At 43.9% G+C, this 22696-nt stretch overlaps 1 protein-coding gene across 1 annotated transcript in view; it reads left to right on the plus strand.

The window, feature by feature from the left end:
- OLFML2A (olfactomedin like 2A) overlaps positions 1-22696 on the plus strand; it is a 99366-nt gene that overhangs the window by 29725 nt on the left and 46945 nt on the right. Inside the window, exon 2 of the mRNA XM_044305365.1 lies at positions 20484-20747. Within this exon, the coding sequence (XP_044161300.1) occupies positions 20484-20747 (264 nt within the window). The remainder of the gene's footprint in view (positions 1-20483; positions 20748-22696) is intronic.

Consider the following 22696-nt stretch of genomic DNA (forward strand, 5'->3'; position numbering starts at 1 on the left):
AGTGAAAGCTTTTAGGGATCGCTAGGAGGTGACTCTTTTCTCCCTAGCTTTTGGGCCTAGTCGTTTATTCTGTTTGTTTTCCCGTGTTTGGTTATTTCCCCGCTTACCTACCTTCCGTGACATTTTAATACTGGGGAGGGGGAAGGGCGCCAACAATGTTTTTAATCCTGGTTTGGGGTTAATTGCCGCGGATGCAGCGACTTGTCAGAGGTCAGGTGCCGGCAATGTGTTTCTGACACCTGTATTTGTAATGTATTAAACAATAGTTATCATTGGTGGCGCAGTGCGCCCTCCCCCTTCCCCCTCCAGTATTAAAAACATTGGTGGCGCAGTGCGCCCTCCCCCTTCCCCCTCCAGTATTGAAAACATTGGTGGCGCAGTGCGCCCTCCCCCTTCCCCCTCCCCAGTATTAAAATCATTGGTGCGCCCACCCCTCCTCTTCTCCTCTTTGTCCCCATTGGTGGCAGCGGCAGCAGCACAGGGGGGAGGGAGAGACTTTTCCCTTCTCTCCGTGCTGCTGAGGGAACATGGCCGCGCTGAGTGCATGTTCTCTAATACTGGGCTGTGCAGTATCACAGCCTAGTATCGATAAAAGGTAAGAGTATCGATTGGGTACTGAAAATTCGATATCCGAAACAACTCTAGTCCAGGGACTGTGTGGTTTATATCAAGCGTCAGGGAATCTTGACCCTCTCTTGACAATATCCTCATGAGCAATTCTTGGCGTTGGTCACCTTGATAATATAGTTTGTACTATTGACATTACAAATTTGGATGTGCCACATGGTTAAAAAGTTACTTGAAAGTCCTCCTGGGATTGTTTTGAGCAGGGCAGTGACTACCATCTGTTTTTCATTATGTCACTAGGCTCAGCCCCATCCCAGGAGAGCGGCCCATGTTCTTAAAGGGTCATACTGAAATAACATATATGGGATAACATCTGCCCGCAATGTAAATCACGTCTAATTACATCGCTCTGCTTTGACGGCCAGCATACATTTACCCTTCTTTGCATTTTTTTTTCTGTCCATCACATGTTTCGAACCAAACCCAAGTCATAAAATATACAATAATCACATACAATACTTTTACTCATGGTAAAGGAACCTTGACCCGGGTTTTTCAGCAAGGAACAGTAAAAAAGCATGAAACAATATTTTAGTAGGTCTGAAGAAACCAGCCATATGTATATAGACACTCTTTGATGACAGCAAGGTATACAGCTTAGACACAGAGGAGGACTGGTTCAAAAGAGGTGTGGAGTACCAGGCTTGAAGAGAGGTGGAAAGGTTTCACATCTGCTGTCTGCCATTTACAATGCTGTTCTAACACCTCCCCTAAGGCAGTTCAATTACAACAAATAGATTTAGTCATGCTAATGTAATCAACATCTTCCTTTCATTATTGGAGTCACCAATATTTAAAGAGGTATTCTCATAGTAACATAGTTTATAAGGCTGAAAAAAGACCTCCATCCATCCAGTTCAGCCTGTTATTCCGCAAGTTGATCCAGAGGAAGGCAAAAAGACCCCTGTGAGGTAGAAGCCAATTTTTCCCACTTTAGGGTAAACAAAATTCCTTCCCGACTCCAATCAGGCAATCAGAATAACTCCCTGGATCTCATCTCAGACAATGGGATCATATCGCTAGGATATGCCCCCATTGTATGATAGGTGCGGGACCCGCACCTACACTGAGAACGGAGCCCTGAAAGTGGTGGAGGGTGCACTGCGCATGTGCAGCCACCCTCCTTTTATTTCTATGGGGCAGCAGATAGAAATCAGGTGCTCCCATTCACTTTTATGGGGAGACCACTTGGGTGGTGGCCCAAACTATGGAAACCCGGGGTCCTCTAGCCACCATCTTCCCCGGACCGTTCTCAATATAGGTGCGTTTCCCAGCGGTGGGGCCCACACCTATCAGACAATGGGGACATATCCTAGCGATATGCCCCCATTGTATGAGACGGGAATACCCCTTTAATGCAGGAGATTTCTTGAACAAGCCATTCGAACTGAGAAAGCCAGTTGGATGACTAGTGAAACGTCTTCAATAGAATAAAAATTCACAAGTCCATTTGCTCTCACTTATTAATACCAATAACGTGACCTTGATGATTGATAACCTTCACAGGAAACGCACATCCATGTAGTACATGGTCAACTCAAGTCCACCAGAATGAACTCTTTCAGAGTGGCTGTCTGTTTCATCTCATTGAGGGGGTCCTGAGCTGGCGAACCCCTCTGTGACACCTATATGCCCTAGCAGAACACATGAAAAGGGTCATCTTCATGACAATAGGTTTGATTATGGGTTGGATGTTGGCTTATAGAGTAACAACCTATAGGTGGCACTATAAAGGCAGTTTTTTTCCTTCTTTTCCTAGGAAGCAATGTCTGAAAGACTTCCTATATCAGCTGGGTCTCTACAAGGAGAAACAGTGCCACTTCAAAGATTTATGGTGTGAATTTCCACATGTAACTTTCTCCTCTTTTTGGCATTGTGTAAATCTACCCATAGGGGTCAGACCTCCACTTACATAGTTGCTTCCTGTAGGTGGCACTAGAGAGGCAAATTTCTTCCTTCTGGAGGAGAGCTAATTTGCAGTCCAGGGTGGAATATACCATACAAAAAAAATACATTCCTTCCAGCCCAAAATGCTGGCATTCCTGACCATCACGTGAGTGGACTAGGCACTTACCAGGTATAATGCACGGCTCCTCCAGCTGGTATCAGTAATCATCAGGCTAAACACAGACTCCCTCATATTATTCACAGGTACAAGAGACACTTAGATATTCTAATCCAATAATCCCATCATTTACAGTCCACATATGGTTTACTTCAAGAATCCCAGACTTCTGTCTTCTCCCTACATTTTTAGCTTCTACCAGCAGGGTCTGCATATAATGAATCGGGAGTGGTTGTCAATGACGGCGTATTATGGACTTAGCAAAATATCCAGAACTGTAATAGATGCCTTCCTGTCATATAGACTTGGTATGGATTACCAAGTGATACCTCCGAGTTCTTTAGAGCTGTAAAGCCACCCACAGTTTGTTATGAGCACCCTGCTGGGGTCCATTGGTACCTTTTTATATGCCTCAGATTGTATAGGCTTTATCAGGAGAGACGGTGGGGGTCATTTATTATACTGAAATACGCCTAAATTAGGCATATTTAAGGCGCAGATGGTGGCGCAACTAACTGTTCTGCAACTTTTCCCCGCACACACCAGGTCTAAATTTGTGGGTGTGGGGTGGTCGGGGAAGCAGAGGGGCCGGCAGGCCCGTCTGATTTACCATTTTCTACACCAAGTTTAGGTGTAGAAAATGGTCTAAATGTAAGACAGTTTGCAAGCGGTCTTACATTTAGAACTGGCGCTGGATGCGCCGAAGTTATGGAGAGGCCTGTGCCTCTTCATAACTTCGGCGGATCCACTGCCAGCTATGGGGCTTTATTAAGACCAGTGTCTAAATCTCTGCTCGTAATAAATGTGCCCCTATCTCCATAATACAGCGTCTTATAGTGGCAGCACCTGTATTATATGCCTCTATGCATATGCTATATATACAGTACATTTAAAGGGAACCTGTCACATTTAACCTAATATCTGAGCTGAAGGCAGCATGTTATAGAGCAGGAGGAGCTGAGCAGATTAATCTATAGTTTTGTAGGAAAAGGCTCAGTATAACTTGTAATTTATACATATAAATCCCTGCTTATTCTGGACTTTGAAGTCCAGGAGGCGGTCCTATCAGTGATTGACAGCCTTCCCTCTATGACTGTGTATACAGAGATAGCTGTCAATCACTGATAGGACCACCTCCTGGACTCCAAAGCCCAGAACGAACAGGGATATAAATAACGTTTTACCAAATCTTTCCCCATAAAACCATATATCAATCTGCTCAGCTCCTCCTGCTCTATAACCTTCTGCCTGTAGATGAATCCACCTTTTCATCCATTCCTTTAAAGGGGTTATCCCACCATAAGATCTGAGCCCACAAATCAGAAACTTATCTTCTATCCTCTGAACAGGGAACATGTTTTTATGGTGGGACAACCCCTTTAATATGCTATCTGCACAGACTGATTGAATAATATTGAACTTCCAGAACATGGTCTGAGAAGATAGCCTGTGTATTATTTATATTACCTCCCAAAGGTGAAACTTTGCTAAGAAAATTGATTATAAATCTTCTACTGTTGTGAGTAGACAGCTCCTATGTAAACCTATATGTCTGCATGGTAACAGCCTGCAAACAAACCCTGTGTAGTCTGATCCTCCAGGCATTCTCTTGTATTTCCAACTTTAAAAAAAAAACATGCATAGTTTAGGTTTTCATAAAGTTTACATCGCATGGAGTATTCCTGCAGGATCAGACTACACAAGTTTTCTTTGTAGTCTGTAACCATGGAGACATATTGGTTTGTAAGAACAGTAGGCTTTATGTTAGATACATAAATAAATAAATAACAAAAAGTATGTTAGAACTGGAAGAATCCCTCTTCTAGGAATGAGTACAGTTACCAGGCAGTTGTACACGTTGCAGCGAGGTAAATAATCTTATCTCACAAGTTCGTGTGAAGTGTCTGAGGAATCTAACAACAACACCCCCTTTATAGAAGACTCAACATGTGTAGGAGAATCTGTGCTGCGTGCTGACCGCATGGCGGACATTCTACACCTGCCTGGGATTATTCCACTTCTCAGAAGGACAAGTTGAAATCCAAATCTTCAATGATGCGTCTGCCGACTGGATAGGAAAGGAGAATTCCCATTCAGCTGAGGGTAAATTCAGTATTAAAGGCTGTTGTCACCTTTGGGGACATTATTTTTAATCATCACATTTTACTAATTTTAGACTAAAAATAATTCTTTTCAGTTGGTCTTTGTTAAAGGGAACCTGTCATCAACGTTATGCTGACCTCACTAAGGGCAGCATAAACTAGTGACAGAAATGCTGATGTCAGCGATGTGTAACTCATCAGCTAAAAGTAAGAGGTTGCTAAGAACCCAGGCCTCGAAACCAGCCCAGGCCTCGAAAAGAGTCAAATCTACCTGAGAAGAGTCCTGGTTATTCATAATCTCCTGCTCTCTCACCCCTCTGCTGATGATTGGCAGTTCTCTCCTAGGGAGATGGGGAGGAAACTAGGTAGAAGACGGTCAGTCATCAGCAGGTGGGCAGGAGAGCAGGAAGTCATGAATAACCAGGACTCTTCTCTGGTGGCCAGGACTCTTCTCCAGGCCCAGTCTACAATGATTGTGATGTTGGTTCTCAGCAACCACTTACTTTTAACTTTTAAAAGACAGATCGCCAAAATCAACTCACCTGTCTCTACTTTATTCTGCCGTTAGTATGGGCAGTATATAGTTGATGACAGGTTCCCTTTAAGCATTTTCACCAGTTTTTCCTCTGCAGCTTTCACTTCCGGTGCGTTTGCAGACTATTGCCTCCTGTTTTACACTAAATGCGTCAGGGCTCAATCCGTATCCCTTATCATATCCTACTATGGAATGGAGAGACGACAGGCCTATGAGCTGCTAAATGTGTACCTTCCCCCTTACTTTTCAACAAGGAAGCTGTCAGCATTGGCTCAGCAAGGTACATAAGGCTAGCAAGCTTCGGGTTGGTGGCCAATTGTCCAGAAGGCAAACAAAAATGAGCCAATTAATACCATGTTACACCATACATTGTTATTGCTTCACTATTACTGGCACTAAGATAAGTCCATAAATCTATAATTAGATGTTACCATTGATGTTTTCCAGTTAGCAGAATTGCCTTCTATGCTACTATAACAATAGTAACATAGTACATAAGGCCAAGAAAAGACATTTGTCCATCCAGTTTGGCCTGTCATCCTGCAAGTTGATCCAGAGAAAGGCAAAAAAATAAATAAAATAATTTTTTTTTTATTAATTAGATTGCTGTAGACTCTATGATAGTCAAAGATGGTGCTTCAGCTATTAGTTATATAGAATCCCTTAATTCTAGAGCCTGACACTGCTCCCTCTCTTCACCTCCTTAGCACACCCTGGAGAGCATGCCATTTTTTTTAAATATAATTAGTATAATGGTTCAGGTAGAACATTTTGAGACATTTATGGGTATTAACACAGATCATCAGTTGACTAAAAATGAATCCATCATTAGATTGGTCAGCATTGCCACATATACCCTGCTTGTTGACAGTTTCCAGTTAGCAGCATTGTTTCGTATAACGCTATAACAATACTGGATTTCGCATTTGATGGCGGTAGAGTCAATAATAGTGAAAGATAATACGTCGCATTGCGCTTTATCCTGGAGCCTGAGACTGCTACCTCCTACTCCTCACCCTGGGGAATATGAAATATTTTTATAATGACTATGATGGCTCAATGAAATGATTGCTCTCATTTTTTATTTGCCGTGTTGCTGGATTCCAATGACGTGGAGATAAAAGTTTTTCATAGAGAGCCCACACGGTCTCTTGGTTTCGGAGCGCGTTGTATTATGTGACCTTGATTACACATTGCAGCACAATGCATACCACAGATTTCACAGGAAAGCCACCCTATTAAAAGCTAATATTTGTCCTTTCGCTGGACTTGTCAAAACCTGCAGTTGCAATGCCTTCCATGATATAGGAATCCCAAGAGCGGTTCTGCCGAGGCGTCCTGTGGGTAGGACAGCTGCCGCTAGGAAAAGTATATGATGGCATTACTAGTAACTGCCATAGCCTAAAAGTTATGTCAAATATCCAGTAATGAGAAGTCATCTCCGGTGGCATCAGGGGTGGAGAGGTAGGAGTCACGTCTCGTCCCAGGAGCCTGAGAAGGCCCAAAGTCCCATCTGCCATATAAGAAGACGCCAGTATTGTACATAGTACAGGAGTCATGTGAATGTGCTATACCCCACATGCATAAATAGGATTTCTGGGCCCATTTTTGGTTTTGATTCTCGGTCTTTCCTCCCTACGTCCCAATAGCCATTACTTTTTTTTTATATTTCCGTTTTTTGTGTAACGGACTTTAGTTATTATTTGTACCATTTTTGTGGTACATATGACTTTTTTATCACATTATTCAATTTTTTTTTTTTGGGGGGGGGGGGGGGGGGAGGTGATAAAAACATTAGACCCCTTAGGGGGCTAGTACTTTGGATCTTTTGATCCCTTCTCATATTCACCCTAATAGAGATCTCGTGCATAGCTCAGCATGAATATTGTCATGACAGGCCGCGATTTCACTGCTGGGGCTCCGATCAGAAGGTAGAGGGAACCGCATTCCTCTGCTTTCACACAGGTGCCGTGACCAGCGTTGATCATGGCACATGAGGGGTTAAAGGGTGGGGGCGGCACAATCGCCGCTCCCCATTATTGCGGCTGGGTGCCCAATGCATGATACAGCCAGCACCTGCGCGCATATGAAGCGGGCTCACTGCAGAGGTCCGCTCCATACATTCTCTGCACCACCGTGACGTACCGGTACGTCATGGTGGTTGAAGGGGTTAAGGTAAGAGTCAACAGTGCCATTTTGAACAAATTAAAGGGAGTCTGTCAGCAGTTTTGACCTTGCAAAACTGCTGACAGTGCTTGATAGGGGCAACAGAAAACAGGACTAACATACCTTTTTGTAATTAGACCCTTTAAAGGGGTGTTCCCATTGATGACAGGTGTGGGTCCCATCTCTGGAACCCGCTCCTAGCTCCAGACCAGGCCCGCGAAGTGAAGGAGAGAACACTGTGCAAGCAAAAGTGTGCTCAGCTATTTTCGTAAGTACCATAAAAGTGAATGGAAAGCAAGCCGTTCAAGCTCAACCACCTCTGTCGGGAAATAGCTGAGCCAGCGCTTGGCTATCTTAGGAACTCCATTAGCGGTGAGTGCAGGGAGGCCACGCATGCTCAGTGTGCTCTCTTCTGGAGATAGCAGCAGGTCCCAGAGGTGAGACCCGCATCTATATGACTTTTGTGACATATCCTAGCAATATGCCATAAATGTTGAGATGTGAAAACCCCTATCAGCCTCTTAAAAAAATCAACCAGACTCTTTAAAGCTGCATATTTAGTAACATAGTAACATAGTATATAAGGCCGAAAAAAGACCTTTGTCCATCCAGTTCGGCCTGTTATCCTGCAAGTTGATCCAGAGGAAGGCAAAAAAAAAAACTGTGAGGTAGAAGCCAAGTTTCCCTACTTTAGGGGAATAAAAAATTCCTTCCCGACTCCAATCAGGCATCAGAATAACTCCCTGGATCAACGACCCCTCTCTAGTAGCTATAGCCTGTAATATTATTACACTCCGGAAATACATCCAGGCCCCTCTTGAACTCCTTTATTGTACTCACCATCACCACCTCCTCAGGCAGAGAGTTCCATAGTCTCACTGCTCTTACCGTAAAGAATCCTCTTCTATGTTTGTGTACAAACCTTCTTTCCTCCAGATGCAGAGGATGTCCCCTCGTCACAGTCACAGTCCTGGGGATAAATAGATGATGGGAGAGATCTCTGTACTGACCCCTGATATATTTATACATAGTTATTAGATCTCCCCTTGCATCTTTTCCTAAAGTGAATAACCCTAATGTTGATAATTTTTCAGGGTACTGTAGTCCCCCATTCCAGTTATTACTTTAGTTGCCCTCCTCTGAACTCTCTCCAGCTCTGCTATGTCTGGCTTGTTCACAGGAGCCCAGAACTGTACACAGTACTCCATGTGTGGTCTGACTAGTGATTTGTAAAGTGGTAGGACTATGTTCTCATCACGGGCATCTATGCCCCTTTTGATGCAACCTATTATCTTATTGGCCTTGGCAGCAGCTGCCTGACACTGGTTTTTACAGCTTTGTTTGCTGTTTATTAAAATTTCTAGGTCCTTTTCCATGTCAGTGTTACCGAGTGTTTTACCATTTAGTATGTACGGGTGACTTGCATTATTCCTTCCCATGTGCATAACCTTACATTTGTCAGTGTTAAACCTCATCTGCCACTTCTCTGACCAAGCCGCCAATCTATCCAGATCCCTCTGTAGTAGTATACTGTCCTCTTCATTGTTAATTACTTTACACAGTTTAGTGTCATCTGCGAAAATTGATACTTAACTATGCAAGCCTTCTACAAGATCACTAATAAATATATTGAAGAGAATAGGGCCCAATACTGACCCCTGAGGTACTCCACTAGTGACAGTGACCCAATCTGAGTATTTACCATTAATAACCACCCTCTGTTTTCTATAATTTAGCCAGTTACTTACCCACTTACAGACGTTTTCTCCCAGTCCGAGCATTCTCATTTTATATACTAACCTTTTATGTGGTACAGTGTCAAATGCTTTGGAGAAGTCCAGATATACGACATCCATTGATTCGCCGCTGTCAAGTCTAGAACTTACCTCCTCATAGAAACTGATTAAATTAGTTCGACATGATCGATCCCTCATGAAGCCATGCTGATAGGATGTTATTTGCTTGTTTTCATTGAGATCCTCCAAGATAGCATCTCTTAAAAAACACAAACAGTTTACCCACAACAGATGTTAAACTTACCGGCCTATAATTTCTGTGGTCTGTTTTTGGACCCTTTTTGAATATTGGCACCACATTTGCTATGCGCCAATTCTGTGGAACACTCCCTGTCAGTATAGAGTCTGTAAATATCAGAAATAAGGGTCTGGCTATGACATTACTTAATTCTCTTAGGATATGGGGGTGTATGCCATCTGGTCCTGGCGATTTGTCTATTTTAATCTTTTTAAGACCGTTGTACTTCTTCCTGGGTCAGACAGGGCAATTTTAATGGGGAATTTACTTTTATATTCTGCATTTCATCTGACAGTTTATTTTCCTCAGTGAATACAGTGGATAAAAAAATATTTAATAGCTTTGCTTTCTCCTCGTCGTTCTCTGCAACCTTCCCCCTCATTGCTCTGTAGAGGGCCGACACCTTCAGATTTATACTTTTTACCATTTATTTAATTGAAGAACATTTTAGGGTTAGTTTTGCTCTCTTTGGCGATTAATCTCTCGGTCTCTAGTTTGGCGGCTTTTATTTGTTTTTTACATATTCAATTATTTTCCTTATAGTTTTTCAGTGCTTCCTCTCTACCCTCCTGTTTTAGTGATTTAAATGCTTTCTTTTTGTCATTTATTGCTTTCTTTACAGTTCTATTTATCCACATTGGTATCTTCTTGTTCCTTAATCCTTTATTCCTATAAGGTATGTACAGGTCCTTCTAAAAAAATTTGCATATTGTGATAAAGTTCATTATTTTCTGTAATGTACTGATAAACATTAGACTTTCATATATTTTAGATTCATTACACACCAACTGAAGTAGTTCAAGCCTTTTATTGTTTTAATATTGATGATTTTGGCATACAGCTCATGAAAACCCAAATTTCCTATCTAAAAAAATTAACATATTTCATCCGACCAATAAAAGAAAAGTGTTTTTAATACAAAAAAAGTCAACCTTCAAATAATTATGTTCAGTTCTGCACTCAATACTTGGTCGGGAATCCTTTTGCAGAAATGACTGCTTCAATGCGGCGTGGCATGGAGGCAATCAGCCTGTGGCACTGCTGAGGTGTTATGGAGGCCCAGGATGCTTCGATAGCGGCCTTAAGCTCATCCAGAGTGTTGGGTCTTGCGTCTCTCAACTTTCTCTTCCCAATATCCCACAGATTCTCTATGGGGTTCAGGTCAGGAGAGTTGGCAGGCCAATTGAGCACAGTAATACCATGGTCAGTAAACCATTTACCAGTGGTTTTGGCACTGTGAGCAGGTGCCAGGTCGTGCTGAAAAATTAAATCTTCATCTCCATAAAGCTTTTCAGCAGATGGAAGCATGAAGTGCTCCAAAATCTCCTGATAGCTAGCTGCATTGACCCTGCCCTTGATAAAACACAGTGGACCAACACCAGCAGCTGACATGGCACCCCAGACCATCACTGACTGTGGGTACTTGACACTGGACTTCAGGCATTTTGGCATTTCCCTCTCCCCAGTCTTCCTCCAGACTCTGGCACCTTGATTTCCGAATGACATGCAACAGTCCAGTGCTGCTTCACTGTAGCCCAGGTCAGGCGCTTCTGCCGCTGTTTCTGGTTCAAAAGTGGCTTGACCTGGGGAATGCGGCACCTGTAGCCCATTTCCTGCACACGCCTGTACACGGTGTCTCTGGATGTTTTTACTCCAGACTCAGTCCACTGCTTCCGCAAGTCCCCCAAGATCTGGAATTGGTCCTTCTCCACAATCTTCCTCAGGGTCCGGTCACCTCTTCTCGTTGTGCAGTGTTTTCTGCCACACTTTTTCCTTCCCACAGACTTCCCACTGAGGTGCCTTGATACAGCACTCTGGGAACAGCCTATTCGTTCAGAAATTTCTTTCTGTGTCTTACCCTCTTGCTTGAGGGTGTCAATGATGGCCTTCTGGACAGCAGTCAGGTCGGCAGTCTTACCCATGATTGCGGTTTTGAGTAATGAACCAGGCTGGGAGTTTTTAAAAGCCTCAGGAATCTTTTGCAGGTGTTTAGAGTTAATTAGTTGATTCAGATGATTAGGTTAATAGCTCGTTTAGATAACCTTTTCATGATATGCTAATTTTTTTAGATAGGAATTTGGGGTTTTCATGAGCTGTATGCCAAAATCATCAATATTAAAACAATAAAAGGCTTGAACTACTTCAGTTGGTGTGTAATGAATCTAAAATATATGAAAGTCTAATGTTTATCAGTACATTACAGAAAATAATGAACTTTATCACAATATGCTAATTTTTTTAGAAGGACCTGTACCTCTCAAAATTAGACTTTAGGATGCTTTTAAAAATATCCCATTTTGTGGCGGTATCTTTGTCCCAGTCCCAGTTAGTTACGCCTATGGCCTCTCTTAGGCTACTTTCACACTTGAGTTTTGTGCGGATCCATCTTTTATCTGCACAGACGGATCCGCACCAATAATGCAAACGCTTGTATCCAATAATAACGGATCCGTTTGCATTATTTATTCCAAAAAAAGTCTAAGTCAAAACGGATCCGTCTTGACTTACAGTACATTGAAAGTCAATGGGGGACAGATCCGTTTTCAATTGCACCATATTGTGTCAGTGAAAAACGGATCCGTCCCCATTGACTTACATTGTAAGTCCAGACAGATCCGTTTGGCTCTGCATAGTCATATGGTCACCAAAACGCTGCAAGCTGCGTTTTAGTGACCGTATAAACAACGCAACGGAGACCAAATGCAGCCAAATTGATGCATTCTGAACGGATCCTTATCCATTCAGAATGCATTGGGGCTGAACTGATCCGTTTTGGGCCGCTGGTGAGAGCCCTGAAACGGATCTCACACGCGGACCCAGAATTGCCAGTGTGAAAGTAGCTTTAGTTGGCTAAATTTAGCTTTTTTGAAGCTTGGTATTTTTGTTCCTCCCTGTACAAAGACTCGTTTGAATGACAATTGGAAGGTTATTACTTTATGGTCACTATTTCCCAGGTGTCCCCCAACCTGCACATCTGTTGTTCTGTCAGGTCTATTGGTTAGTGCTAAGTCCAGTATGGCCGTCCCTCTAGTCGGGTCCTGAACCAGTTGGGAGAGGTTATTGTCTTTGGTTATTGCCAAGAACCTGTTTCCTTTATGAGATATGTAGGTTTCAGTTTCCCAGTCTATATCTGGGTAGTTGAAGTCCCCCATAATAACCACCTCATTATGATTTGCCGCCTCATCTATCTCGTTTAGTAGTATATTTTCTGTGGACTCTGGTATATTAGGTGGTTTATAATAAACTCCTATTAGTAATTTATTATTGTCTTTGCCTCCATGTATCTCTACCCACAGTGACTCCACATGTTCATGTCCCTCACTTATATATTCTCGGACTGTGGGCTTTAGACAGGACTTTACATAAAGGCATTTATATTTATGGGTGGATTGTGCATGCTCAGGGTCCAGAAGCTGCAAATATGCCTTTCCAGGTCCCTGCATTTTTTTTAATCGCTTTTTTCTTAAAGGAGTTGTCTGGGTTCAGAGCTGAACCCGGACATATTCCCATCTTCACCTCTCTGGCCCCCTTGACATGAGCATGGGAGCATTTCATGTTCTGATGCTCTCCTTTGCCCTGCGCTGAATGGCATTTTTTTGGAGCTCCGGTGACGTATCGTGCTCTCCATGGGAGGCCTCCGCCCAGCAGTGAGTCCAGGGACGCCACCGGCACTAATGGGCAGGCTTTAGCGCTGCCCTAGCCTGTAAAATGGCTAGGGCAGTGCTAGAGCCCTCCCATCAGAGCCGGTGATGTCATGGGGAACACTGCTGGGTAGAAGCCTCCGCTTAGCAGTATAATAATATGAACAAAAAAGGCCCTGCCCTGCGTGATACAGCGCAGGCAAGGGAGAGCATTGGAGCATAAAATGCTCCCATGCTCATGTCAGGGGGGGCCGGAGGGGTGAAAATGGGAATATAACCGGGTTCAGCTCTGAACCTGGGCAGTCTCTTTAATATCAAATGATACTTTTCTATGTAGATAAAGGGGATCAGTGGGGGTTATAAATTTGTGTTAACGAAGAGCAGAGAGATGACATTTCTTAGATAGTTGGCTACTATTCAGTTAAAGGGTTGACTCATCCTGACAACCATTTCCATATGCATTATTGGAGCATATGGATGTCTTAGAGATGTTCTCCTACTCAGAACCTCTCCCCCATGAACTAGCAAGCAGAAGCTCTTACTCTGGTGAACCTGCAAGATCCACGTATTGCATGGACAACCATTCAACTTAGTGTCTGCACGTAGTACTACATCCAACCTGTAGTGGCTGCTGCAGCGAAAATGAGCAGCTGATGGAGCCTGACTTGCTTTAATCAGAAGATCATCATAGTGGCTATCATATTTACTGTGTTATATGTACTGAGAAAACCCTTTTATAAATGATTTCAGGTTGCATTATAAATAATTCTGTGGAAAGCCAATGAAATCAAGCCGTCTAACTCTATTAGGGCCCAAGCACATATACACAGATAGATAATTAAGATGATTTGAAAGGGCAAATATCCCTTTAAGTGGACAGATTATGATGTTTTTATTGTTTAAAGTAGTTACCCTAGTGGTTACTCACATATCAGGAGGACGTGCTGGCCTTTCTGTGGATGGGCAGCAGCTCAAAACCTGCAGTTATCTGTTGTTAATACCTTCCTCCCTAGATAGAAAACAGTCCCTTACATATAGCCCCAGAGTTACCTATGTCATGCCCCCACAGTTTCCTTCTCCACTGTGTAGAGAGAGAGAGAGAGAGAGCTATAGGTTTCTATGGATTTAGAAGTAGGGATGAGTGAATGAAAGATGTCTGCCCCATTTCATCTGCTTTACTATGAGATCACTATGTCAGCCCTGAGGGGACAGGAGCAAGGAAGCTACCGAGCATGTTAGTCCACCTTAGAATGCAGGAGAAGATGGACCAGAAAGATAAACAGCAGGGTCGTGCATCCAGTCCCTGAGGAGCCGGTGCAGAGGATGGAAGTGGTAGTGTTCCTGATGAGATGTTGTATTATGGTATACTCCCTCAGGCCGTTTCTCCCTGGGGATCAGTGCTGTGGACAAGTGGTTTGAAGTATCAGACCAGAAATAAGTGTATAAAGGTTTCTCTTTAGTTAGTGCAAAATATAACTTGTGGTACATCCAGAAGAATTAAGTACAAAGTGCAGTTTCTTTCACTAGATGAGGAGGTATGGTGGCTGCTTGTGTGGCAATTAAATAGCATTTTCAGGCATTTGTGGAAATACATGACTAATTAGTGATTCACGTTTGAAGTTAGTATGGCCTGGTGGTTATTCTAGGTGATGGGTGCCTGACCTGTTTTCCCTCACCTGCAGCAGGGTCTGTGAAGCTGTGAATTTTCTGATCACTCTGCTGGCTTTGCACACTGAAGTTCTTTGAAAACAGGCTTCTGCTTTCTGGTAATCTCACTTGAGTAATGGTCTCACAGGAGAATTGGATATGGTTTCTATGAGCTGTGGCATGTGCTTCCTATCTCCTTGCTGTCTGGACTGGAACTCCCCCTCCTGGCAGGAAAGTAGAAGCAACTCATTCCCACCAAGATGGGAGCCAACCATCGTCAACCATACCTCCTCGGCTGGAAATAATATAACATAACATTACAATACAATACACAGAAAAAAACTATTTTTATTGCATGTATATTGCTATAATACTTCATTTGAAATGCCCTGTTGATTGCACAGTAATACTTTTTGTGGGATAATGCAGATTCATATTTTCTGAATGGGAAAATAGAATGTGGGGAAAAATTGATCTAAACAGAGCAAAAGTTAAGAAAATGGACGCTTAACAACGGAGTGTTTTCTTCCTGCCAGATTATGAATAAGTGATTACCACTAAGAGTTTTCATGGAGTAAACATCTGCTAATAGTGACCGTCTTCCGGCTCCTGGCTCTGTAATTGTAGTATTACATAGCCAAGTGCTGTATCCTCTTAAAGGGGACCAGACAGCTGTCGTGACTTGTCTGACCCCATGAAATCAGAATGCAGTTTTCTCATAACCATGCTGTTCCTCTGTAATTCCTCCTGCAAAAGTATAAATTAACTGACAACTGTGTATTACCATTACCCTTGTCAAAAGGGGTGCCTCCCTATACAGTCTGCTACTGTCGGACAGTGTCAGAAGGTGCAGGGACACGCCCAAACTAGTAGCACCCACTTTTCAATGTATTCACAAATTTCAGGGAGAATTAAAGTGTTCTAAGAAAAGAAAACACTAGAAATGTTAATTTATAAAGAATACAATTCATTACTAAAATGGATATCTGGAAAGCTGTCAGGTCCTTTTTATGCAGTACCCACAATAGGGTATACTTGCAAATTGCTTCTTGTTGTAAAATGTTCTGATGTATTGTATAACCCAGTATAGTCTGTATGGAACCGTCAGGGTTAACAATCCTGTCTCTGCCCTTGTAGGAAGCTAAGACATGGACTGAGGTCTGCCCCTCGTTCAGAGTAGTGTAGTTTTAGCTGAGGAAGTGAGAGGAGCTACATGTGCTCACTCCTTGGAGTGCATCAAGAAAGCCACCTCTACAGTACTCCAGAAAGAGAGAGAAAAGAAAGAACTAGAAGGTCCAGAATCTGCAAGGTCGAACATTATGGTCAGTCAGTAAGGTGTTCGCTGTTTAAGGATTATAAAGACTTTACTGCAGTGAGAGGCACATTGTTAAAACACCGTCCCACACCGTCCCACGCTCCTGGCCAGTCGTATCTTAATTCTGGAAATTACAGACAAGTTTAGCATCAGCCTTATTATCAGCCTTAGATTCTGCAGAGAGAGAAAGACTTTGGAGAGATACAGAGAAGGTGTACTACAACTCCCATCTTAGCTATATATGGACATAGGCAATCAGGGAAGATTTGCACAGTGAATTGTTTGGAACTGGGTTTGATACCATTACTACAACTCCCATTCTGCACCTTAGCTAAGAGAAACTTGTCAATGTTCTACAACTAGCCTGGTTACTGACTCCAACACCCACCTACACCAGCTGCCTTGTACCCACACCAAACTCATAACACCAAGGGTACCCCAACTACCATCAGACAGGAGCCCCAAGGGAAGCAAAGGTGCGCCCTCCTGTCTCATCCCCAGGGAGCATTAGTGTGAGGATTGCCTCTGTGAATAACTATTGCAGCCAGATCCACTACTACCTTCATCCTCTGCATCACTCCTCTGCTGGCTTGCGGCATTTGTACTACCAGGGCCTAGAAATAGGTATTTTTCATATTCTTCCCATTGTAAGGCCTCATGCACACGGCCGTGTTCCGCGGCCGAGAGCGGTCCGTAGTAACACGGCTTGGATTCCTGTTGAGAGCAGGAGCGCACGGCGTCATTGGTTGCTATGATGCCGTGCGTTTCATGCCGCCGCTGCACTACAGTAATACACTCGTATAGCCAGCCGAACTGTCGTGCATAAGCGCTGTCAATCACAGCGAAGGGGCAGGGAAGGGGGCGTGGTTACCGTGACTGGAAGCAAGGAGGCCGCTGCCCCCGTGACTTCAAGCATGTGTGCCGAAGCGCGCCGGCAGGGGATAAAACAACGGTTTTACAGCTTTTCCTTCATCTGCCTGCAGGAAGAAAATGATCGCTACAAACACGCTGCTGGCTACTCTCAGGTACTGCTGGCGGCTTGGGATGTTTTTTGGAGGTGACAGGTTCCCTTTAAAATTGAAAGTACCCTTATTCTCGATAAGAATAATACTGGCACCCAGACAAACAAATGAATTTAGAAATATAATAAAAAAAAATAGCATATATGATAAATAATGTCAAAGATAGATAAATACCCATACAATAAAATGGAGAGGTTAAAGGGGTTATCCAACAATTCCTGGGCCCCTTGTACATACAGGTGAAGCTCGAAAAATTAGAATATCGTGCTAAGTTCATTTATTTCAGTAATGCAACTTAAAAGCTGAAACTAACAAATGTGATAGACTCATTACACGGAAAGCGAGATATTTCAAGCCTTTATTTGGTATAATTTGGATGATTATGGCTTACAGCTTATGGAACCCAAAAGTCACAATCTCAGGTGCCCTTTGCTCAGGGGGTATGGATTAATTAGCTGAATAGAGTGTGACACTTTGAGCCTAGAATATTGAACCTTTTCACTAAATTCTAATTTAAAGTTACATTAATGTAATTCCTTTTAAGTTGCATTACTGAAATAAATGGACTTTTGCACGATATTCTAATTTTTCGAGTTTCACCTGTATTATACTTACCTGCTCCCTGGCACCCGTGTCCCTGCATGACCGCCGCTGCATCTCCCCATCATGCGGATCAAAACATCCGGCAACAAGGGGGAGCAGCCAAGGGCGGGCTGGGACGGTCACCAGCCTCCCCAGCGTCACCCGCGATGCTAGGGAGGCTTGTCCCTGTCGCGGCATGCTATTGACTTCTCCCCTCGTCGCCAGATGTTTTGATGCAGTGGCGGCCATGTAGGGATCCGGAGTGATGTGGGTGCCGGGCTGCAGGTAAGTATAATGTATACGAGGGGCCCCAGCATTGGGGGGGTTATTATAGGGGTTGGATAACCCCTTTAAGTAGCGCACATTTATCGGGTAAGTATACATCTCTTTACAGGGGGTAAAGTTAAAAAACAAATCTTGGACAATCCCTTTAAGGTTTTAAGGTTCCTATTGAATGGCAGGAAGCAGAGATCCTGAAAACCATGAGAAATTCAAACAGAAAGTATACTGGAAAATTGTATAACGTTTCATTTTTATTATACGGGTTCGATGAATGATGAGCCCCTGAAAAAATAAATTTTCTAAGATCACAAGCAATCAGAGCGGAAAAATCCTGACAACCCGAGGGTCACTTTGATTTTGCATAAAGGATGAACAAGTTGAGAATTGTGCAGTAAGTTGGCACAATACAAATAATGCCATTGTCCAGCTTAGACGGCCTCCGAGACGCTCATTACGTGTCTGTTCTTCAGCATGAGTGCAGCTGCCAGCCGGCTTCATGCTACATACTAATTGGTAGTAAACTCCGAGCAAATGACAGTAATGACATAATTCATGCACAGTCGCTTTTGGCAAAGGGTTCTCTATAAGCTGTGGGGATTCGCTCTGGTAGGCAGGGTTAGCGGATGCAGTACAGAGGCAAAAACAAGGCTGTAAAGCAAAGTTCAGTGTTTTATTCACACAATAGGAAAAATAAACCAAAAGTAACAGTGTTCAGTTTTGGTGCCTGTTCACACCACACAAAGTCCACAGTGGTCAGTAGTTTTCCACCCACAGCCCACAGCAGGCCTGTTTCCCCAGCATGCGGCTCTCAAGACACAAACTCCACAGCTTTTTTGTCATGGAGGATAATCCACCCCAGCTGAACGTGCTGGCTGGGTTTTTATATCCCAGCCAAAACCCAGCCTGGAACCGTGGGGAACAGCCACCCACCCTGCTCTTTGGCTGCTCCCAGTAAGAACCGGCCTGGATCGGCTTTACAGCCATACTTAACAGCTGAAGTGTCAGACTGCACTACAGAACTGACACTTCAGGGAAAAACCCGGTTCTTACCTCACTGAGCCAGGAACCTTAGTGACACGTATCTTCCGTCAATGACGGCCCCTTGTTCCTTCTTACAAAGCTTAATGACTTGTTAACCTTGGAGCACTCTTACTATAAATTTATATTGTACTTTCTAGTAGTTTTGTAAATTTTCGAGCTAATGCTTCCATTGAATGGGTTCTGTATAATTGTGGCTAAGGGAACATAGCCAGTAATCCCAGAGACTGGTTGTGGGTTATATAACTGTGGAAATAAGGGAGGTAAGGCTACTTTCACACTAGCGTTCGTCGGTCCGCTCGTGAGCTCCGTTTGAAGGGGCTCACGAGCGGACCCGAACGCAGCCGTCCAGCCCTGATGCAGTCTGAATGGAGCGGATCCGCTCAGACTGCATCAGTCTGGCGGCGTTCAGCCTCCGCTCCGCTCGCCTCCGCACGGACAGGCGGACAGCTGAACGCTGCTTGCAGCGTTCGGGTGTCCGCCTGGCCGTGCGGAGGCGTGCGGATCCGTCCAGACTTACAATGTAAGTCAATGGGGACGGATCCGTTTGAAGATGCCACAATATGGCTCAATCTTCAGGCGGATCCGTCCCCCATTGACTTTACATTGAAAGTCTGGACGGATCCGTACGAGGCTATTTTCACACTTAGCTGTTATATGCTAAAATAATGCAGACGGATCCGTACTGAACGGAGCCTCCGTCTGCATTATTATGAGCGGATCCGTTCAGAACGGATCCGATCGAACGCTAGTGTGAAAGTAGCCTAAATTGGGATTTATGCATGCATGTATGCATCCCATCAACGTAGACAAGTGAGCGCCTCTAGTACAGCCATGGTGTTCAATATCGCCAATCAGGTGCGTAGCTATAGGGGGTGTAGTCGCTACCAGGCCCAGGAGCCTGAGGAGGCCCAAAGACCCTTGTGCCGCATAAGAAGACACCAATATTATAGAAAGTGCATGCTGGTCAAGTTACACATCTGGCTGGAGGGAAGGGGTTAGGTAAAAAAAAAAAAATTTAGCCTCAGGCAGCACAAAGGCTATGTGCTTCCCTGCCCCTGGCCACAAAGCACTGAGGGAAGGGGGGCCCAAGCTGCGCCCCTGTCAGCAATATGTTCTTCAGCACTGCTTAGAGAGTCCCATCAGCCCCTGGCTTGCACACTGGGACCAAGTCTTCCTGTAATCTATCTGGCCATTCACATTAGATACACTAGTTCAGCCGACAGCTATCTCTCCTAGCCCCCCTTCCCCATAACACGCATGGTGGGCTCAGCCAAGCTGCATAATGTTGTGCTTGGTTGGAGTTGACCTTCCAAGCCATTCACTGAGCCACCATGCTCCCCTACTATATATTGATATGACTACTACTCTTATTATCAAGTGTTCTTATAAAGATGATTTATGTGTATAATGTTTTTGTTTTGTAGGTTTTTGGGGATACAGACCACGTGCGCATGATTTCAGAAGGCTCGGATTGTCGTTGCAAATGTATCATGAGACCCCTAAGTAAAGAGGCCTGCGCCCGTATTAAAAATGGCAATATGCGTGTGGAGGATTATTATACCGTGGAAACAGTCAGCTCTGGTTCAGATTGCAAGTGTTCCTGTACCGCTCCACCGTCATCTCTCAATCCCTGTGAAAATGAATGGAAAATGGAGAAAATGAAGAAACAAGCTCCTGAGCTGTTTAAGGTATCATATAATGTAATTGTACCTGTGTGCACAAGGACTAGCATAACATAGAGACAACCTATGTGACTATTACTGGGAGATCGGAACCCAACTATGGTGCCTGATTCCTTTCCTAAATTACAGGGTGAACCTCCTATCTCACTAGGCAGTGTAGTGCTTACAGCAGACCATGGTTAGTCCTCCATTCTGTTCCACCAGATGGGTTAGGGATGAAGATGCACCTGTCCCATGGTGGGGGTCTGGGGAATCTGGGCCAATGTGTTCTCTGCTATTCTTTCTTATGTACCAATTATTCTACATTAGTATTGATCCTTGTCAATGAATGACCAACCAACAGCCATCCCCTAAATTGGCTCTTCGGTATTGTAGTGTATTTTCTACGGCTGGCCTTGTTACCAAACACCAGGAAGAAGTCCCCATTTTTCGGCCCATTTTTTTTTTGTCGTAGAAAAGAAAAATTAATCAATTGATTGTTTAATAACATTTATACTAGGGCTTTTTCAATTTTTTATATTTTGTTAGTCTTCCTATAAGACTATAATAGAGATGCAGAATCTATCATATGGTACAAAGAAAGATGTATATTCACAGAATGCCTTAGGAACCTCTTGGTACCTCCTCGCTGGGGAATGAGGGGTCACAATCCTCCATGTTTTCATTCACGGTCTGGGAGAGATGGCTTCATTATGATCCTGTTTGTGATGTCTATGTAAACTGTACAGAACTGTCGTCACAGACAGGACCCTAATGACCTTCATTTCTCAACAACTTGTCTGTGGCAGAAAGAATGGTTGTCAAACCTGAGTTGAGAGTCTTGGATGTAATAAAGTCATTGCCAAGAAACCATAGAATAGCATCTAGTGAAAGTTTTAATGAACTCTGGGTTTCTGACTATACATAGTATATTGAAGTCACCCTTGAAACAATACAAGGCAGACTTTTTACTGTTGACCATGTGAATGAGGATGCACAATCTCCCTGCGATTTCCTGAAAAATCATGGAGGGGTCTGAAATTGTAGGTGCATTCCCACCGTGAGATACAGATTTATTTATTTTTATTCAGGAAATCACATTGTATGATTTTTAAAGAATTTATTTGTCTTGCACTGCTGACAGGGCCGGTGCACTCACTCACTGAATGACGTACACAGAACCTCACTGACAGACACACATACACTCACTGACAGACAGACACACACTCACTCACTGACAGACACTCACTGACAAACACCTACCCACTGAAACACACACACACACAGAAACTCACTGACAAACACTCACTGGCAGACAAACACACACATATACTCACTGACAAACATACACATACTCACTGACAAACACACAGACACTTACTGACCGACAGACATCCACACTCACTGACATACACTCACTCACTAACATACACACACAGACACTCAATGACAGACACACATACATTTACTGACAGAAAGACAGACATACATGCACTCACTCACTGACATAAATACACAGGCAGACACTCACTCAGTCAAACACTTAAACACTCACCTCCCTGGGGTCCAGTGTGGTGCAGCTCCTCAGTCCTCCAGTGCGCCGTTTAGCATGCCGGGGCCGGAATGACATATTGCGGCATCACAGAGGGCGCACGAGGTAGGAGTGGGGAGCTGCTAGAACAGCCTCCCTTGCCGCTCGCCTCCTCTCCTCCGGTAATTTACTGGCAGAGCAGGCACCTGCCATCAGGGTAAGCAGATGCCTGCTCTGCCATATTTAAGAAGGACCTCCACCTCCAGGCCCCCCTGTAACGGCGCTAGGGGCGCAGCAGCCCCAGTCAGGGGGAGCCCACCAGGGCGCCCCCAGTAGGCCGGCGCCCTAGGCGAACGCCTAGTTCGCCTATATGGTTGCACCGGCCCTGACTGCTGAACATAAGTATTTGAACACCTGAGAAACAGCAAGAATTCTGGCTTTCAAA

Source organism: Bufo gargarizans, chromosome 9, assembly GCF_014858855.1.
Source record: "Bufo gargarizans isolate SCDJY-AF-19 chromosome 9, ASM1485885v1, whole genome shotgun sequence".
NCBI lineage: Eukaryota > Metazoa > Chordata > Amphibia > Anura > Bufonidae > Bufo > Bufo gargarizans.